Source organism: Eupeodes corollae, chromosome 1 (genome assembly GCF_945859685.1).
Source record: "Eupeodes corollae chromosome 1, idEupCoro1.1, whole genome shotgun sequence".
Classification (NCBI taxonomy): domain Eukaryota; kingdom Metazoa; phylum Arthropoda; class Insecta; order Diptera; family Syrphidae; genus Eupeodes; species Eupeodes corollae.
In genome coordinates this window covers 93,543,557-93,564,819 of record NC_079147.1, presented here as the reverse complement: position 1 = coordinate 93,564,819, position 21,263 = coordinate 93,543,557, and the positions used below count along the sequence as shown (strand labels likewise).

Genomic DNA, 21,263 nt, shown 5'->3' with positions numbered 1-21,263 from the left:
TTTGATGGAGATCCATGATCCTATGAGAAAATAAGCAAACATCCTCCGCGTAATCCAAGTGCTTTAAATAGGATGTCAAAGTCCATTGGATTACTCCGTTATCTGACAAAGCTGCACGCAGTACATCGCTTCAAAGACAATATTGGCGACAGAATACAGCCCTGCCTTACTCCGCTTGGGATTTCAAAATCCTCTGACAACCTACCATCGTGCAGAACGTGAAACTTGGATGCATTATATGTTGCCTTTACGTTATGGCAATTAGTTTTTCTGGAATGCCTCTCCTCCGCAAAGCTAACTAGATGTATATTCCCAGTTGATGCTATCCAAGGCCTTCTCGAAGTCGATTGAGCAGCAGGTGTATAGAGGTGCCCGTTATTCAACACATTGAGATGATTGACAGTTTCGGCCTGTTATTAAGTTTATTGAGACAGAGCCCAATGATTTTATGACAGCTTGGCTACCTAAGAAGGGGCATCAGTAGTTGATATCACATTTTCTTTGAGCCAAGAGATTGATGGCCAGAAGTTTTACTTAGAAAAAAAGCAGTAATAATTTTAATGATGAATTTAACACTGTGACTGTTATTAGTCTTAACTCAAAAACGAGTATAATCTTGAGCCCAACTTCGGGCGCCCTGCTTAGTAGGTAGATAGATTTTTTTTTTCGAACTACGCGAATGTAGAATACCTGTGTTCATGTCATTAAAGTATTTTACAAATTTGATGCTAATGTTCACCAAACTTTCTCTTCCTTTCCGAATACAAGCTTATAACTTACTTCTGAAATAAAATATCAAATGAAATTTTTAGAAGATTATAAAACAAAAGTTTAAAATTCAAATTAACATTATCAATGTACTGACACTCGCCCACTCCTAAGAATGTTGTTTCTTACGAGTTCATTGAGATAACCTCTTGAAACTTGCAACTGTTTCTATAATAAACATAGATAGGTCCATAAATGCAGATAAAAAGTGCACTTAACAATGTTGTTCATGCATTTAACCTTAAGACTTCTATTCACTATGTTTATTGATTTTTGTTTTTTTTTTATTTTTTTCAAATGAGTTTACTGAAATACCAAAGTCATAAATGTATTTACGAGTATTTTCAAGGTCTTCATAACACTTTTGCCATAACTTAAACTTAAGTACACTCTCGCTTTTATTAATTGAAGTAAAGTCAAATAAAATTTTACGCAATTTATAATGTGCTTATGATGCATGCAGCATGCACTTACCGTTGACGAACTTGTAAGCAGCTATAAACAACACATGGGTAGATATAGCTAGGTAGATACAGATACAAAGATACAAATGACGAATATGATGTATTCATCACACAAAACCGTTGCCACAAGCATTCTTCTGTTCAGTGGTTGCCGTTGGTTGCAAATATCTTTTGCTGCCTTAATTCATACTTCATATACAATCCAAACACCACACAAGCTCCACACGAGTACAATTGGATGACTTGCGAAAAATCACATCTGTATAAAGTTGTAAGAAAAACAAAAAAATAACACTAGGTACGTATAAAGGTTTGATTTCGTGCGAATGCGCCGAGAAGGAACCGACAGCTAAACTCAACTCAACAAAAAAAAAAATGTTAAACTTCAAGTTAAGAGGCACGATGATGCATCATGGTCAGTGTCAGTCAAGACTCAAGACTCACAATTCAGTCACTAAAAAAAACTGCAATCGAAATCGAAGTGAATTACCCCGCAGCTTGAGTAATTAGCGGCGGGCAACCGGTCAACATCAATGGCGATTTATTGGAAATGCTAATTAAAGTCCTCGTAATTTTTTTTTGAATATTATATGAACACATTATAATTGCCGTTCTTGGAATTATGTATTATGATGGATTAAAAGAATAAAAGAGAACATGTCAAAGGTTAAAAAGGGGCAAATTTTAAAATTCAGACAAAGAAAATATTACAAAAGTTTATATTAAAAGAGTAATTTTATACTAAGACAAATAAATTTAGGTGGAAAAGCCCGGAAGCGTGTGGTAAATTAAACACGCCATCTTAATGAAGTGCGATTATATTAAAATATAAACGAAACGGTTGGCTATGATAAAATGACTTTGTGTTTATTTTACTTCAATTATAAAAAAGCAACCAAAATAGGGTTTTTCAATAGCGGCAAACCCATCATTATGTTTGTAGTATAGAACAAACATGCAATTATCATTACAAGTGTATAACCAACAAATTATTTTATAACATTCAAAATGTTTGTTCTAATTTCTTTCCCCTTTGACTTTGATAGTGAAATAAAACAAGGACAAAATATAATAGGAACTAAATAAAACAAATAATTTTAAAGCCATATAAGGATTCAATCAAATACGTGAATATACTTTTCTATGGAATTTTTTTTAAATAAATTTGGAATGATATTAAATCAAAAATATTTTCATACTTTCAAATTGAGTAGGCGTTAAATTGTTTAAAATTCTGGACTGGACATATTTCATTGTAAAGTACACTGTTTTTAAGCTTAGTCTCTCTGAAAAAGTATAATTATATTTGAAATGTGTTCAAACCTATCTTTTACAGAAAACTTTAGCTCGTAAAAAGGGTTTAAAACTTTTTATTTAAAAAAGCACTTTAAAAAGTTTTTTCTTTTATGAAGTCGTCGTTTAAATTTTTTATATTTGACAAAATTATACCTGCTTATTTCAATTAGCTTTTATTAGCAAATATATAAAAATCTATCTCAAGAAGAGTCTAAAAAGTTCGTAGGTTTTCGTCTTTTGTTGTCAGTTGAATTATTCTAAAAAATTAACTAAAAATTACAAACAATATTTTGCATATTATGAAATAGATTGATTTAAAATCTATTTTTGTTTACCAGATTTTTAGCCGAAAACCAATTTTTGACAATTTTTGTAACATTTCTTGAATGATTTTTATTCCTTTTATAAACAAATATGTATTTTTCTAAGGAAGTGTATCACAGAATGAAATCATTTTTAAGTCAATACCTTCACGAGGTATCGAGAATGGAACATCAAGTTTTACCAATTTTGCATGCTATATTTTTTGCAGATTTTATGAAAAAATTGGCTTTCGGATTTTTATGAGAATTTTTTTTTTTATAAAATGAAATTAGTTTAAAGCTAATATCTTTTATTTTTGAAAAGATATTTAAGTCGAAAATCAATGTTTACCAACTTTTAGTAAGGTATTATTAAGTTTTTTTTTTAAATTCGATTTTTTCCCTAGAGTTGGAATGAAAGATTTTTAGAAAGATGTATGTGCGTGCGCGTTCGAATTGACTATTTTTTGTATAAGAAATAAAAACCTAATAAAAAAATTACTCAAAGTTGGTAAAAATTAAATTTCGATTCAAATATCTTTTCAAAAAATTGAGATTATGGCTTCCAACTTATTTTAACTAATAAGAACTATTGTTTTAATATACAGCAACATTTAAAAAAAAATCGAATTAAGAGTTTTTTATAATAATAAAAACTTAAAAGAAAATTTAACAAAAGTTGGTAAAAATCGATTTTCGACTCAAATATCTTTTTAAAAATTTAAGGTTATGGCTTCTAACTAATTTTTATCTATAAAAAATATTTTTTTCAACATTTGGAAAAATTTGAGTAATACGAATTTGACAGTTTTTTTTTTACAAAAAATTAAAACCTAAACAAAAAAATTAATAAATGTTGGTAAAAATTTATGTTCGGTTCTTGATATCTCTAAAATTATTTTCATTCATCCAATTTGTGAAAATTTAAGAATTGCTTATATAATTGGTAACAAAATTTTTTCGACAAAAAATCTTTTAACAAAACTAGATTTTCAAACTAAACTATTTCTTTATATGAAAAATATTGTTGGTAAATTTAAAATGTTTAAGAATAATTCAAGTAACAATATTTTTAACCCAACCCTACAAACTTTTAAGGAAGACAAATCGACAGATGGGATGGGAAGTTATTAGTGTGGGTCGCATGCCAGCCTCTTTTTTTTGAAGATACAATCAGATTTGAGGCGAAAATTATTTACTTTCAGTTTTTAAAATTTATAAAACAATCTAATAATTGATTTTTTTTCCCCAAAAATATAATTGTTTGGTATCACGTGACAATATTTGTATATTTCGGGTCAACCAATATTTTTATTTTTTTAACTTTTTATATACATACGGATGAAGAAAAAAGCTTTCCGAAGTACGAACGTATACGAACGTTCATACGTACACACGTACGCACCGACATCTCTCTAAAAATGTTTTATTTAGACTCTAGGGACATTGCAAACTCGAGAAATGTCAAACATTTTAGTTCCACAAATCGGACCGATTACAAGAACTATATTATAATATAATTATATAACATTCTTAGGAGTAATGAAACAAACGTCCTCAAGGAAAAGAAAACAGATATATAAAAAACTATGCTTTGGGTTGCTTCTCGTGGTTGTACTGATTTAAATTTATGATATCTTTGGATATCTTAAAAGATGTCATGCTTTCATATGTTGAGGACAATATGCCACTAAGATGACAATTTCAGCAAAATAACGACGGAAAACACTCTTCAAAACCAGTGAGTGCTTGTTTTCGCGCTGTTGTTTGCAATAAAAAAAATAAAGGAGGCTATTCTGACTGTTAAAAAACCACACAATATTTTTGTATTTAAAAACTGACCAATACACACATTTAGTTTGACACTGCCTATCATTTTAAACAATCAAAGACGAAGAAAAGATACAAACTTTGGAGAAACATGAAACATACAAAAAATTAACGTACAGTTTTGAAATGTAATTGTGCATTATAATCGTTTAACTTTATATTAAAAACACTTGTTGAACAAGTTTTTGTAAGTGGCCATCAAATTGTACTTTGAACTTCTACAATAGGACTTAATTGTAACCGACGTTTCAAGGCCTGTAGAGTCTCAATAAAAGATTTTTAAAGAGATGTCGATTTTAAATAAATCTTGTTTTACAAAAAGATGCAGAAAAGACTTTCATAAAAATTGAGCAAGCGTATTTTTACTATAGCATCTAAAAAAAATTGAACATTTTGGTTAACGCAAATAAATTTTTAGAAGAATAAAAGTGGCAGTTTTATTACAAAATTAAAAACCTCAACAAAAAAAAACATAAGTTGGTAAGAAATGATTTCGACTCAAATCTCTTTCCAAAAATTTAAGATATTGGCTTCAAATTATTTTCATACTCTTTTGACATTTAGTAAGATTTAAATAAAAATCTGAGAGAATTTTTTTGCATTAAAGTGTGCAAAAAATAATGCGAAAATTGGTGAAAATTGATGTTCGATTCTCGATATCTCGTAAATAAATAAAGGTATTGTTTTAGAAATGATTTCATTCTTTCCTAAATTTTCTTGAAAAATTTAATCAGTATTGGTTTTTATACGGAACAAAAACTTTCAATAAACTCTATTAGAATTCGTAAAAAATGATTTTCGACTCAAATATCTTTTTTAAAATTTGCGAAAATAGCTTCTAACTAATTTTACTTATAAGAAAAATTGTTTTCCACAATAGGACAAATTTTGCGAAAAATCGAATTGACAGTTTTTTTACAAAAAATAAAAACCTAAAAAACAAATGTATATAAAAGTTGGTAGAAATAGACTTTCGACTCAAATGTCTTTTCAAAAATTATAGATATTACCTTTAAACTACTTTTATTTTTCAAAAAATATTGTTGTTAACATTCAGTAAAATTTAGAAAAAAAATCGAATTGACAGTTTTTGTACAAAAAATTAAAAACCTAAACAAAAAAATTAACAAAATTTTGCTAAAAATTGATTTTCGACTCAAATATCTTTTCAAAGGTTTGAAATATTGGCTTCAAACTAATTATATCTTATAAGAAATATTGTTTTTACAGTTGGTAAAATTTTGAAAAAAAATCGAATAGACAGTTTTTTTACAAAAAATAAAACTCTAAAAAAACATTACTAAAACTTGGTAAAAATGTACTTTCGACTCAAATAGCTTTTTAAAAATTAAAAATGTTGGCTTACTTATTTTATTTCACAGAAAATATTGTTTTCGATATTCAGTCATTTTTATATAAAAATCCAACAGTCGTTTTTTTCATAAAAAATAAAATCTACAAAAAGTAGTACTCAAATTTGGTAAAAATTAATACGAGTACATATAGACAAATTTTTAAGCAATACAAATTGACAGACGGGATGGGAAGTTATCAGTGTGGGTTGCATCCCAGACTCTTTTTTAAGTTGATAATTGCTAGATAATTTCTTAGAAAAATTCAAATGATAACTTTCTTAACAAACACGAAAACCTTTAAAAACGGAGACAAAACTGATGAGAAATGGTTTTGACTCGAGTTTTAAAAGAAAAAAGGAAAATATTGACTTCAGAAGAACTTATCTCACACAAAATATTGTTGAGAAAATTTTGTTAAAGTTTTAAGCAAGACAAATCGCCGGACGGGATGGGAAGTTATCAGTGTGAGTCGCAACTCAGCCTCTTTTTTATAACCTCAAAAAAACTTACATTAAGTTTAGTTGTTTGTCACTAAAGAGAGTTTCCAGAAATTAAGCCAGATACTGAAATGATGTCAACTGTATCTACATAGAAGATACAAATAAGTTTGATGCATTGTCCATATAATTTCATTTAATTTATTCTTTAATTTATAAATCGAATTTCTAAGAAAGAGGATACAAAAATCTCAACGAGAATGGTAGCACAACAGTCCGTTGAAAACTGGGGATAAGTAATTTACAACTCTTAGCCATTCCTGTGTGCGAGTTATGTTGTCAATAATGGAGGGGACCTACAGTTTTAAACCGAATCCGAATGGTTAATTTGATAAATCACTTTTCATGACAAGAATTGTTCTTCTAGGATTAGTCAATTCCTTACAAGAGGCAGTAACCGTGATCGTGAAAAAAAACTTTAGATGGCACAGGCTGGGAATTAACCCAAGACCTCTTTTTTTAATTCATATTTATTCATTCTTAAAACTATCTTAAAGCTAGACGAAAATTCATAAAACTAACATAACCATATATTACAACTATCTTACTGGTGCCATACGAGACTCTAAGTGCCCAAAGCACTAACCATCGCACTATAGGTACTAGAAATGCAAAACCATATAGCTATTATAATTTTTGAAATCTGCTACTTTTTTATAATTAAGAAGTTAGATTTATCTAAAATCAAACAAAAAAATTGTATCGCAATTTTATTTTCTCCAAAAATATTTTGAAAACGAAAGCACACTGAGGCGTAAACGCACTTTTTATTTTCGTTTATAATTCAAATATAAATAAATCTGCTCTTTTTATTATACGAGTATATATATTTTCTTATCTGAATAACAAAACTTGTGGTAATTTGTTTCATTTTTATAACAAGAAAGTACACAATTTTATTTTAAAATAATTATTGAAAAAGCAATATTTAAAAACATGGCACTTTTAATTAAGTTAAAAGTTAATTTTCTCACATAATAATACCTCTGCAGTGTGTCTGTGTATACTTGTGCGATCAGTTGATTTCAATTACAATTTTATAAAGTTTCTTTGATAAAATTGATTTTCTTTTTTTTTAAATAAATATTTTTTATTAAAGATCTTAACATATAACATTAGTAGACAAAATTTTATACTGTAGTACAATATAATCTACAATTTTTATAGACTATTCCGAAATTCAACAATATTAAACATAAATCTTTATTCTAACATATACTTAAAGCTTTGATAATTATGAGGATATAATTGATCAAAGTCAAAATTTTAAATAGTTACAATAGATATGCCAATATATATAATTTATAATTTACAACTAAAAATCTTAATAAAAGAGTTCATATATGTACTTTGGTTTTATTTCCATATTTTTAAAATAATGTCTTACGTTTATTGCAAATATAAATACAAATAAATTCCATTGCCCCATCCAACTTACGTGCACGATTAATTTCGCAAAATAAATCGGGGTTTCTAAAAATATTTACGCAATTTTTGGCAGCTTTCAATTTCAATTAAAAATCAATTGTTGGGAGTTGCCTGCTTTTTGTATAGATGTTTACAATTTCAAAAAAAAATCCTTGACCGGATAAATTTAGAGAACCTAAAATAAGGAGAGTAAAATTGAATGATTCAAAAATATGATAGCTGTAGGTAAATTACAAACATTGAATTTTGTTAATCTCACACTAAATTTCTTTATACATACTAAATATAAACATTTAAAATACTCAAAGTAAACATGTTTTTTTTTAGTGAATTTTATTTCTACAATAAGTCATGTTTTAAACCCACATTAAAATCCTCAAATGACTAAACTTTGTTCTTGAAATAATTTTATCTGCGAAGCATAAATGTTAAATCTTGTTATGTTTTCCTTAAAAAAAAACACATTACACAAATTCTCAAAACGGAGGAAGCTTTCAGCTCGAAAAAATGCGAATCATTGCTACACACACTCGCTATACTTCTATGTCTAACCTTTTCTATCACAATATGCGAAACATGAAAATAAAAAGCAAGCTCTACAATGACTTGTAATTTCCGTTCTCCCCTATTTATTCGGTGTTTATTTGAAAATCAAAAGAGAAGCAACATATTGCTGACAGTGTAACTAACAACAATAATAATAAAAAAAAGAAAAGTTGCACGTCATTCAAAACAAGCTACGTATAGGTACTATAGCTATACTGTAAACTGGCAATGCGCAGCGCAGCACCAAGTCGGTCCATATGATCTCATGTTCCAGCATCCAGCAAGCAGCAGTTTCATTTTCTTGCAAGTCATTGGGCGAACTCAGCTGAGTAACCTAACCACACATATTCTTCGCTCTTGTAAATACCGATTAACGCCATATCGAGTCTCCATCACCACTTTTAGACCCCCGTTTGTCCTGAGAGAATAAACCTATCTACAAAAACTAGGCATAGGTACAGTGTATACCATCAGACACTTCAAAAAAAGGTGTTTTAGATATATTCAATTGAAATTTACACTTTCCGGTTCATAAAATGTGCCAAGGTGAACCGTGATCACGAGTGAGAAGAAAAAGATAGTTTTTGTTGTTGTTGTTGTGTTTGGCCGTATATAGTGTTTTTATGGTTAAAAGGGAGTTCCATCACCACTCCACTCCAATCCACTCAACTGAGGTACCGGCCAAGTTGTTTTGACTACCGGAGCTGAATCTATAAAGGCACTTCCCGGAGTGCCGATGATGAATTCCTTTTGTCAACTTGCTTATCTTATCACAGCTACCAATCGCGGGCTACAAAAATTGTTACTTAGAGAGAAATTTAGAGGACAATTGAACGTCTTCGCGCGTTCAATGGGATGACAATCGATGGAGGTGGCGGTGCCGGTGGCGGTGCTGGTATAGCGGCAGCACGGTACATACAATGGTCTTTTTCCATCTCCGGTGAGGTCTGAAGTCTGAACTCCATGGCTGGCTGGTTGTGGTATGGTGTGGTGTGGTTGCCCTGACAGGTCCACTCATTCAATACCGTCCTATCAGTGGATGGATTTCTGGTGCAGTGAGCACATGTCCAATTCCGGCTGTAAAATGATTTATAATTTATTTGTGACTGGTTAAGTTTTTCATTGTCGCGCTGTAGTCGCGCTTGGTATATACATAATCGTCGTCGTGAAAGCCGCTTTGATGGAACTCCTTAGGGATTGTGTTTGAGTTTGGGTATATCTGATTAATCACTTTTTATTTCATGTTTACTGCTGCACTTTCTGCACTCGGTTGGTGGGCAAACTCTGTCTACTTTGGTATAACACGCGTGTGCAACACCTTTTTATTTTCTTAAATCGGGTTAATTATTTGTTGAACAGATGAAATCGTTTGACTTCCGGGCTTTTAGCAGCGAACTTGTCTCCATATAAATTAAACCTTTTGATGATTTATTATGTTTTATTTAACTCGGTATATTGTATCCTAAGGTGGCAGAAAATGATAGCATTGACATGCATATGATTTTAGGTTCATAACCGTATATCAATGGAACTGGCGAAATTCTTATGAGTTCTTTGCTATAGCGCTTTTTGATGAACTATTAGAATTATTCTTCTATTTACATACAAATTTTATATATATAATAAATCGTTTTCAAAAATACAGAACTTTAAGGTTATATTTTTGGAACAATTAAATTGTATCCACTTTTTTAGAAAAGCTTCAAGTCATCAACTTCATGAAAAAGTCGTATTTTTAAAAATACTTACAATGGGTGATTTGTTTGCTATTTTCCTCTCTGTCAATAGGGCCTATAGTGACTTAAAACTCTCAACCATCCCTTCTTGTGAGTAATGTTGTCAGGGATGGAAGGGACCTCCAGTTTTAAGACGAATATGAACGGCTGAATTGGTAAAGCTCTTTTCATGACAATTTCTCTTGGAGGATTAGTCAATTCCTTGCAAGATGCATTATCGGTGAAAAAAAAAACTCTAGAAAGCACAGGCAGAGATTCAATTCAAGACCTCTGCCATGACTATATCCAACGCTCTAACCATCATGCCATGGGTACTAATTTTTAATAATTTGTTTGATGTTTTTTTTTACTTTGAGTGTAATAAGTAAAAAAAATCCCTTGAAATAAAGACAACCAAATTTATTGATTATATTGTCAGGGGAGTGTAAAACGGGCCAGTATAGTATTATTGAACAACATACTTGTTCCGCAATGCACAAGGGCTTTAATGGAAACTATTCCTATTTTGTAATTAGAATTGAAAATATATTCTTGATGCTAAGGTCCCATAATTTTTCAATATGATCAAATAAATTGTTGACATTTGTTTTTAAACGGCTTTTTGCGAAATATTTCTTTTAAAGTAAAAATATTTGTATCAACAAAAAAAACTTCAATTCTTAAATATATTTTACGCAAATCAACTTTATCCGATTTAATTTTTTTATAGGAACCAAAGAAGAGAAGGGATAATTTTTCAAATACTTTATTTATTTTTAGTCATTATCTTTCAAAAAATGTTTATTATTTCATTTTTCACCTGATGTCTTCCATAAAGTTCTTTCCAACAAAATGTCATTCTTCTAGTTAGGTTTGAAAGCGACAGGCGTGATAGTGGCGGATTGCAACAAAATGTAAACAAAAATAAGCTTTATTTGTTTTTTTTTTTAATATATTAAATTAAAGATATCAATTACTTATTTTTGTTGAATATTTAACGAAATAAAAAAAAATAAAAACGAAAATGTTATGTGTTTTGGGCATAGTTTCTTCTCCAGTATGTCCAGAGTTTCATTCAAAACCTTTGACACCGTTGGCTGGGCCATAGCGATTCGGTAGTCCTGCCCAACGCTCTTTTGGTACGAACCTTCCGCTAAAAATCGCAATGTAGCGGCAAGCTTAAGTATTAAAGGCAAAGAGGTAGTGTTTTCTCGTTTGAAATCATCTTTGATTTCTTCAAAAACGTACACAAATGCTTCTCGAAACAATTTTATAAACCTTATTGAACAAAAATCATTAAAAAAAATTCAATTTGGAAAAAGATAATTAAATACACACTATTTGGGGGGAACATCAAGAGGCGAAGACCCACTTCTAAATAGTTTTCTTTGAATATTTTAATAATTAGCTTCTTTTCTTGCTTCTTCTCTTTCTCCATTTAAAAAAACACTTATGGAGTCCATTAAAAGCTAGTTTTGTTTACTTGAAACCAACAATAATATGAAAATATAACTACAAACATTTAGATACTTTTTTCAGAGAAAAACAATTAGTTTTGGTGGAAGGAAATGTCATATTTTTGGAAACAGCTGACAAACAAATAGAAAATTGGAAAATATCATTGAAATGGATTGAAAATATTTGACATCTAAGCAGGAAAAATGGAAGGATCCCTTTCTTCCATGTTCGCTTTTCAAATTGACTCAAAGGGAAGACGGTCGAAATTGAATTTTCGCTTTCAATGCGATCCGCCGCGCTTTTTGGAATCGCCCCTCTGAATATGTTCAGAGTTCTTACAACATATTCTTGTAAGATATTGATAAAATGTGTGTCGAAAATTTCACAAATTCAATCTTAAATTTTAAAACGTTAATTCTAGGGGGTCTTAAAAGTTCTTAAAATATATGTACATATGTAAACGCAGAAGTAAAGATTTATTTTTCAAATCCTAATATTTTTTAAAATAATCTTGCTTTTAATCTTAGTCTAAGCCCATCTATTTTGTTTGAAAAAAGAACAATATTGAAAGTAATCGAAGTAAGACTTTAGAAAATAGTCCAAAATGTTATCAAAACAGTTATTTTGTAAATCGTATCAAGAACCTATTAGAATTGATATCCACCATATCTAGACTATGAACAAATATTTTTAATTAATCAAAATAAAATCCATATATGTACAAACTTCCAAAAATTAACTTGAACTGAAACAAAACTGAAATATTGTAAAATTTAAAAAATAGGCCTTATTTTTCTTGGCTGTATTTCACGGGTACTCTTTAGACAACTCTATTATTGCTAAAGCCGGCTAATATCCTTTTTATGTGGCACTTTTTCTTCAAATAAATGTAACTATAAACGACTTAAATCAAACTCTTTAACTGAACCATGTTTTCTTCTGTGACAGTACCATAAACAATTTACCAAAGAATCAACTTTGTCTTCTTGAGTTACAAATTCATAACTTTATCATACCATGATTTTGAATCTAAAAACATAGGCTGGGAAATAGTTTAATTTCAAAATCTTCATTTACGTACTTTTTTCTTGCTTTTATTTTTTTATGAACAAATTTACGGAAAGGGGAAAACAATATTTTCTGTTAGATTTTGTTCTATAATTCACAAGCAATTAAGGGGTTATTAGTACCCTTAATTTGTTTATATTTAAACGCAGTGCGAGAGTTAGGAAAATAGGAAGTATTTAAAAGGAGATACCGGTGCGCATTGGTCTTAAAGTTCTGAACATCAAAATGGGAGGAAAAAGCAGAGTTGGCCAAATCATTCTACATTCTCGATGTGCGATATAAGAAAGAATCTCTATACTTGACAGTACGCCCGAAATTGAGCTCAAGGGTAAACTGGTGAGCATTCCTATAGAAGTGCGAGTATTGCGGCTGAATTGTTTAAGGGGTGGAATGCAACTGGCTAATTCGACAGAACATTGTTTGTAAAATATCGATAAAACAAAAAAGGCAGGAAACATTGTGGCGGTGTTCTAGCGATGTAAATGTTTCGATTATAGTTCTGTCGCCTATTATTTTTAAAGCTCTATTTTGAATTCTATCCAAAAGATTTAAACTTGTATTGGGGAAACCTACCCAGATATGCGAATTATATTCAAGCGTTGGACAGATGAAAGCTTTGTAGATTGTAGCCAGATCAGAAGGGGTGACAAATTTCTTGCATCGTCGAAGAAATCCTAAGCACCTGGCAGCATTTTTGACGATATCGAATATGTGATCATTTCATAAGAAGTGATCTGTAATACACATACCGAGTACTGATAGTTGATTGGTTTCCTGGATGCAAGTGCCACTCATAGATAGATGGCATCGGGGGTGCGTTACGCTTTAACGACAAGAGACCATTATACAATTCTGTCAAGATCAGAATTTAATGAGCTTATCATGCACTGCCGTTTAAGTTAAGTGAATCTAGAAACGAATATGAGAAGCTGAGGGTACTGTCGTCGGCGAAACAGTTTAATAATTTTGTGAATTTCAGACTTGGGACCATCCAATACAACTTGTATTGAACGGTTAGAAAGGTAATTTCTAATCCAACGAAGAAGAGATTCATCTATTCCAAAAGCACGAATTTTCGATAAGAGAGCTTGGTGTCAAATTCTATCAGATGCTTTTAAAATATCAAGTGAAATAATCGTACGATGTAAAGATTTATTTCACTGTTCGGTGAGATGAACCATGAGATCAATAGTGGACCAATTAGTACTAAAGCCATTCTGTCAATCATTAAGAAGCTTTCGTTATTCGAGATATTTCTTGAGCTGATAATTAATCAGCGTTTCCATGACCTTGGAAAGAAGGGACGTGAGTGCGATTTGACCATAGTAAGAGGGAGAGGAGGATTCGCCTTTTTTAGGGACAGGTTGGACAAATGCTATTTTCCTTTCGCTCGGAAAGAGACCTGTAGAGTAGGTAAGAGGAAAAAGTTTACGCAGTGGTTTTACCAGCGATGAAGAACACCTCTTTAGAAAAATTGGGATATCCCCCCATCCAGGCCAGCAGATTTGTGTATTTCAAGGTCTTTCAGTACTCTTTCAACTGCACGAGTGCGAAAGAAGATTCGTCCCATAGAATCATTTACACTCTCAAGAACAGGAGGACTCATGGCACTTTCCGGTAACGTCAAAATACCAGCAAAGAGTGCTACAAGGAAATTGGCTTTATCAATCGAGCTTACATAGGGAGTGTCATTGTGGACGAGCGTTGGAACCGAGGATGACTTAGTGTTTTGTACGTTTTTAACAAATGACTAGAAATGTTTACTACCTTTGGGACATTGTATAATATTTTTTGCCTTAATTTCTAATCATGCAAAAATTTGGTTGGACAATATTGACCATTACAGGTCTTTCTAGCTTGTTTGAACTTATTCCGGTTTTCCTCAGTCGGGTTGGCTTTATAACAACGGAAACTTACATCTCTAAACCTAATAACCTCTTTATAGCTCGAATCAAACCATGAGTTCTTTTTGGGTTTGAAAAATTTCACCCTACTCGGGATAAAATTTCTCATTCCACAAAGAATTAAATTTGTTACCATATCTGCGCGTTAAAGTTCCTGAAGAATTCATTGAGACCGTCTCAGTTGGCTTTCTCATATTGCCAAACGGTTTTCATAGGAGTTTTTTCTTTAACTGAGTTTTTTGACATGAGAATTTTGCAGATATGATACAATGGTCTGATGTGCCTAGAGGCGGTAATACACGGTAATACAGGGAAGAAACAAGTCTAGGGTGTTGGCAGATTAATCTGCTACGTCAGGGAATCCAGTTGGCTAATTGACAAGCTGAGTTAATTGATTTAACTCATACCTTCCTTCCGGTGTTGACTGGCCAGAATAACGAAGCCAAAAAAAATTGTGTACATTGAAATCGCCCGCAGTGACGATTTCAGTGTGAGGATAATGGGCAACAATTCTTTGAATGGAGAGCAGAGATAAAATTAGTTTGAAGCCAATATTTTTAATAATAATAGTCGAAAGTAAATTTTTACTAAGTCTTAGTATTTTCGTTTGGGTTTTTATTTTTGGTAGGAAAACTATCAGTTCGTTTTGCTTAAAATTTCATTAAGTGTTGAAAACAATAAGACAAAATTAGTTGGAAACAATAATCTCAAATGTGTTTAAGAGATATTGTCGTCAAAAATCAAGCCTCGCTTTAGTTTTGAACTGCAAGGATTTTTGATAGCAAGTCCTCAATTAAGATATATGTTATATATATTCAAATAGTTCGAACTATTTTTGAAAACACTGAAATGAATTAAAAACATTTACTTGTAGCAAGTCAAATAAAACTTAAATGACGTATTATCTAATAGATTTTAATTATTTAATAAAAGTAACAAAAGTAAAGTAATTTTTAAACTATCAATAAAGGAGCATCAAAAATTGTTGAATTTTCATAAAGTCAGTAAAGTATATTGTAATCAATTTTCATCATTTTCAATATTTTTTTCTTTTGGCTTAGCAAAAATAAACTTGTATTTTCAATCACCTTTGAACTCAAACTAAACGAATTAAGTACTACATCTTCACAACACTCCATTGGGTTGTCAAATATCTACTTTTAAAGAAAGTTCAAAAACTTTATTATAAGATAAGGTGAAGAAATCTCCTCCTTATTCTATACATTTTTATAGGAATGAAATATGATGTCCTGTCAGTTTTCTCCTAAACAAACTCAAACTTGCTTTCAGGTTCGAAAAACTCACTGACACCATCCCGCGACTTTAGATACAAGTAGCAGTATATGAATGAATATTATTAATCGCTTAAATTAAATTCCCGGCACTGGCACACTATTCCAAAAAGTATCTTATTTTCTTATCCTTAAAGTAGCTCATTGATAATACGCGCCTGTTTAACTCTTCATAATGCGGTGGCGGGATGAGTAAAAGAAAAATGTATATTATACTAGTACAATTAAAAGGAAGAATTGTAATCACATCGCAATGTCAAACCGTCAATGTCAGAAGGAAGAAAACGCACAGAAGGGACTTTTTAGTTTTACAGCTCCCGCAGATGTTGCGACTTCAGGAGTTTTCCGTTTTTTTTTTTGTTTATTGGGGTCGGTTCATGTTCTTTTACTTAAGTATCTATATTGAAGGAAAGTCAACTTGTTGTTTGTTTTTCTTGTCCCCGTCCTGAAAGGGTTATCCCAGAATCGATTGAATTTTAACCGCCGCGCTTACAAGTACCCATGAACCATGATGGAGATAGGAAAGGGTGACTGATGTTTAAACTGCTCAAAGGAGATAATTAATCAAACTCAAAATGGAAATGTTGATGTTGAACTAGACGAAGGAAAGAGTGGGTATGTAGGTAGATGCGAGGAAGGAATAAGTTTGGCCGAAACGACGCTGACGCCGGATGGCAACGGAACAGTGTGAAGGCTTCACTTGATCTAAGTTTATTAATTCGAAAGTAACCTCTATAACTAGAACACCTGGTTCTTAGGAAATATTTCACAAGTTTCGCTTGTTTCGCCAAAATATCACACAGAAGTGTAAAATATCCTTTTTTCTTCGCAAAAATTGAAGTACACTCGTACTGCCCACACACCATCATCCACCAGCCCTGCTCTTGCTTGGACACATTTTATGTAGGAATTTGTGTGTGTTTTTTAGATTAATGGACTTCTCAAACTGATGACAGTTCATTCAAGCTGAATAACATTGTTTCTCCGATTGTGTCTATGTGAAATTGAATTTATATCCTTCCCCATATATATAGCTGTATAGCTGCCCCAATCTATGCAACATCCAATATTTCAATCAGAATAGAAAAATCAATCTATTTCCAGTGTGTCGAAAACATTGAGACACACACACATCATTGAAATATTAATATGAAAAAAAGAGAACATTCGGACAATGGAAATGTTTATAAAAATTAATGATGTGTATATTTTGTTATTTCTTGCAGCAAATGGATCGTTTCAGCCGGGCATGGAACCGAAACGTCAACGTACCGCCTACACGCGCCATCAGATCCTTGAATTGGAAAAGGAATTCCATTACAATCGATATTTGACAAGACGGAGGCGGATAGAAATCGCACATACATTGGTACTATCGGAGAGACAAATAAAAATCTGGTTCCAAAATCGACGAATGAAATGGAAAAAGGATAATAAATTGCCAAATACAAAGAATGTAAGAAAGAAAAATACAACCGATGCGAATGGACAGCCTGTTGTGAAGAAATCAAAAAGGACGAGCAATGCTAAGAAACAACAAGCAGTGCAAAATGAGGTGAGTTATTTTTTTATTTGTATGTATTTGTTTATTTAAAAGAGAGAAAGATGGTAAGGGTCTTTAATAAAATGGACATTTAAACTTGAATTCATACAATAAGCTTTATAAAATGTGCATATTTTCAAAATTTTGTTATTATACTGACTATTATTTTAGTCGATAGATTTTTGTAGCTCTCTGTTAAATAATTCGTTAGACGTACAGAAACTTATCCCAAAAGTAAGTTGAAGGAAAGTTCAACAACTAAGATACTTCAAAGTCTCATTATCATAATTAGAAAATTTGGTTTATTCGTCTTCATAAACCACAAACTTGTGTATAAATGAATTTACATTTTTATAATAAGTTAAAAAATCTAAACAGCTAATATATGTTTTTAAGTATACAATTTTGTGCAGTCAGATGCGACCCACACAGATAACTTCGTAATATGTCGATATGTCTTAAAATCTTACAAAATATCAATAACAACACAATGTTTAAGAGAAGAAAATTTGAAGTCAAATCAGAATGTATGAATAAAATACTGATTGGATTTTTCTAAGAAAATTTTCTTATGTCAAAAACAATATTTTACATAGACATTCGATTCGAAAATCAGTTTTAAACAATTTTTAGTAGAATTTTTGTAAGTTTTTGCAAAAAACTGTCACCTCGATATTTCTTAAAATGGTACCAGATGTTAAAACTTTTATTGTTTGATGTTAAAACTTAACAATTGATTTGGAAGTAATATTATTTCTTTTATATTTAAGATGATGTTTTTTGTTTTTTCAATATGAAAAAATATTGTTATATTACTTCAGGCGGGAACTCCCTATAGAGCCGCTGTACTGTTTTAAAGTTTTTTTAATAACTTTTTTTCTGCACAAACTTTTATTCTGTTTCAATATTATTTGATAAAAAAAAATGACATTGTTTTTATTATCGATTTAAAAAAAAACATATATCATATTATTTTTTTTTAATTCAATATCTTTAAAATGGTTCATCAGTTTTTCCGAAATCGAAATGTAAAACAAAATTAATTTAAAAAAAAAACCGCTTTAAACAAAATTTTTTAAAAAATTAAGGCTTTTTTAAAGAAATCAAATAGATTTTAAACAGACTCTTTAAAGAAATAGCTTTAAACAGACTCTTTAGATATACGTGCAAGTTCGCACGACTTAGTTGTGCATTTTATTTGAATTTCTATAGTAAACAATGAAGAAGTCCCATCCAAATGGGGACTCAAGCCACGAATGTTTGAGATACCTAAAAAATTAAAACGATTTTAACTGCACTGAAAAGAGTACTGAAAGACCTTGACATACACAAATCCGCTGGCCTGGATGAGGAGATATCCCAATCGTTCTAAAGAGGTGTTCTTCATCGCTTGCAAAACCACTGCGTAAACTTTTCCATCTTACCTACAATACAGGTCTCTTTCCGAGCGGATGGAAAATAGTATTTGTCCAGCCTGTCCCTAAAAAAGGCGAATCCTCCTCTCCCTCTTACTATCGTCCAATAGCACTCACGCCCCTTCTTTCCAAGGTCCAAGGTTCCAAGGTGGAAAAGCTAATTAATTATCACCTCAAGAAATATCTCGAAGAACGGAAGCTTCTCAATGACCGACAGTATGGCTTTCGTAGCAATAGGTTCACTGGTGATCTCATGGTTCATCTCACCGATCAGTGGAACAAATCTTTACATCGTTTTAAAGAAAGTAAGATTATCGCACTTGATATTTCAAAAGCATTTGATAGAGTTTGGCACCACGTTCTCTTATCGAAAATGCGTGCTTTTGGTATTGATGAATCTCTTCTTCGTCTGAAATTCACGAAATAAATGCTTGTGTTCCCCATTGCTCCGTTTTGTCTCAAGCTCTCTTTCTTATATTCATAAATGATCTTATGTCTGCCACTTCTAATGCATTAAACTGTTTCGCCGACGACAGTAGGTACCCTAAGCTTCTCATTCTTGTTTCTAGATTCACAACCTTGTTCTTCGGATGTGGAACTTAAAGGGCAGCGTATGATAAACTCATTAAATTCTGATTTTGACAGGATTGTCCAATGGGGAATCAAAAACCGTGTTGAATTGAACGCTTCGAAAACTCAATGCTATCTCCTGTCGTTAAAGCGTAACACACCCCCGGTGCAACTATCTATGAGTGGCACTTGCATTTAAGAAACTAATCAACTTTTAGTACTTGGTATGTGTTTCAAAAATAACTTTTTTTGAAACGATCATTTGATATTGGCAAAAATGCTGCCAGGTGCTTGGGATTTCTCTGGCGGTACAAGAAATGTTTTACCACTTCTGATCTGGCTGTAATTTACAAAGACTTCATCCGTACAAAGCTTGAATAAAATTCGCATATCTGGGCAGGTGCCCCTAAAACAAGTTTAAATCTCTTGGATAGTATACAAAAAAGGGCTTTAAAAATGATAGGCGACTGAAATATAATCAAAACATTTACATCGCTAGAACACCGCCGCAATCTTTCATGCCTTTAGTTGTTTTATCGATATTTGTACAAACAATGTTCTGTCGAATTAGGCAGTTGCATTCCACCCATTAAACTATTCAGCCGTAATACTCGCACTTCAGGAAAGCTCATCAGTTTAGCCTTGAGCTCAATTTCGGAAGTACTTTCAAAGCTGTGTACTGTGTTTAAATATAAACATATAAAGGGTACTAATAACCCCTGTAAATAAAAAACAAAAAATCAACAACATTAATACAATTTAACACACAAAATAAAAACAAAGTGTTTTGAAATACATTTTAATTCGTTATGTTAAGCCATAAGACAAGAAAATTTGTTAAAAAGTATTTCCTTTCAAACAAAATCTGACTTATTTCTAAACCTATAGTATTTAGTCAAAAAATGTTTTAGTCATAAAAAAGTTGTATTTTATAAGTTTCACCGGCTGGAAAACACCACCATCTGCATTTTTTAGATTTTCTGTAATGACTCCTTATAGGTAGGAGTTTTGTTTTCAAAAAATTAAATGACTTGTTTCTTGGTTCAGCATTAAAACAAACAATTTTATGTCAAGAACTATATTGCTTACACTTTTAACCTTCTAACCTTTTTCTTGTGATGTTAAGAACCTTAACATCGTACTAACAATCCTTTAATTCTTAAAAATTACAAACAAATTCTTTGAATAGATCCCATGTATTTCAAAGATTGTTAATAGCAATAGACCAATGTACCAAAATAAGAATAATTGTTAAGGACTTTACAAATAAGACTCTTCACCAAAATCCACCTTTGTCGTTTTCGTTATTTTTCGAGAAACAGCAAAACACATTATGATATTATTGCACGGTAAGAGCGCAAAGAATATTTCGAGTAATCTCAAAACAAGTCAACTTTTGGTTATATTTTCTATGAGTGCATTCCTTCTTTGTTGTAAGTTGATAAATCTAATTGTCCAGAAGACTTAGAATCACTATAATTAAAAAAACAAAAAATATTATTTCGTTAATTATCCATTGCTTTTCTAAGACTTCTTGTTTCTTTAAGTGAATATACAAAGGCTCTCTGTAAAAAATGTGTAACAAATGTAAAAATTGAACACGGTTTTCTAAAATTGTAATAAATGATGTTGTTAAGAACATCAAACTTAAAGATTCTTTTATGGCGAGCTAAACTTTCAAATAAATGAAGAACGGAAAACTCCCCAGAAAACTCAGAAATTCCTTCATTTGTTTTGAGTTCCATTCCAAAGCCTTAGTCTTAAAGCTCTAATGTTAGAAAACCATCAGCTAGAAGCCAGTACGGGTTTGAC

General features: G+C 31.3%; 1 protein-coding gene across 1 annotated transcript in view; it reads left to right on the top strand.

Annotated features, from left to right (window-relative positions):
• LOC129939208 (homeotic protein deformed) overlaps window positions 1-21,263 on the top strand; it is a 57,819-nt gene that overhangs the window by 27,021 nt on the left and 9,535 nt on the right. The window contains exon 4 of the mRNA XM_056047134.1: window positions 17,150-17,478. Coding sequence (XP_055903109.1) covers window positions 17,150-17,478 — 329 coding nt within the window. The remainder of the gene's footprint in view (window positions 1-17,149; window positions 17,479-21,263) is intronic.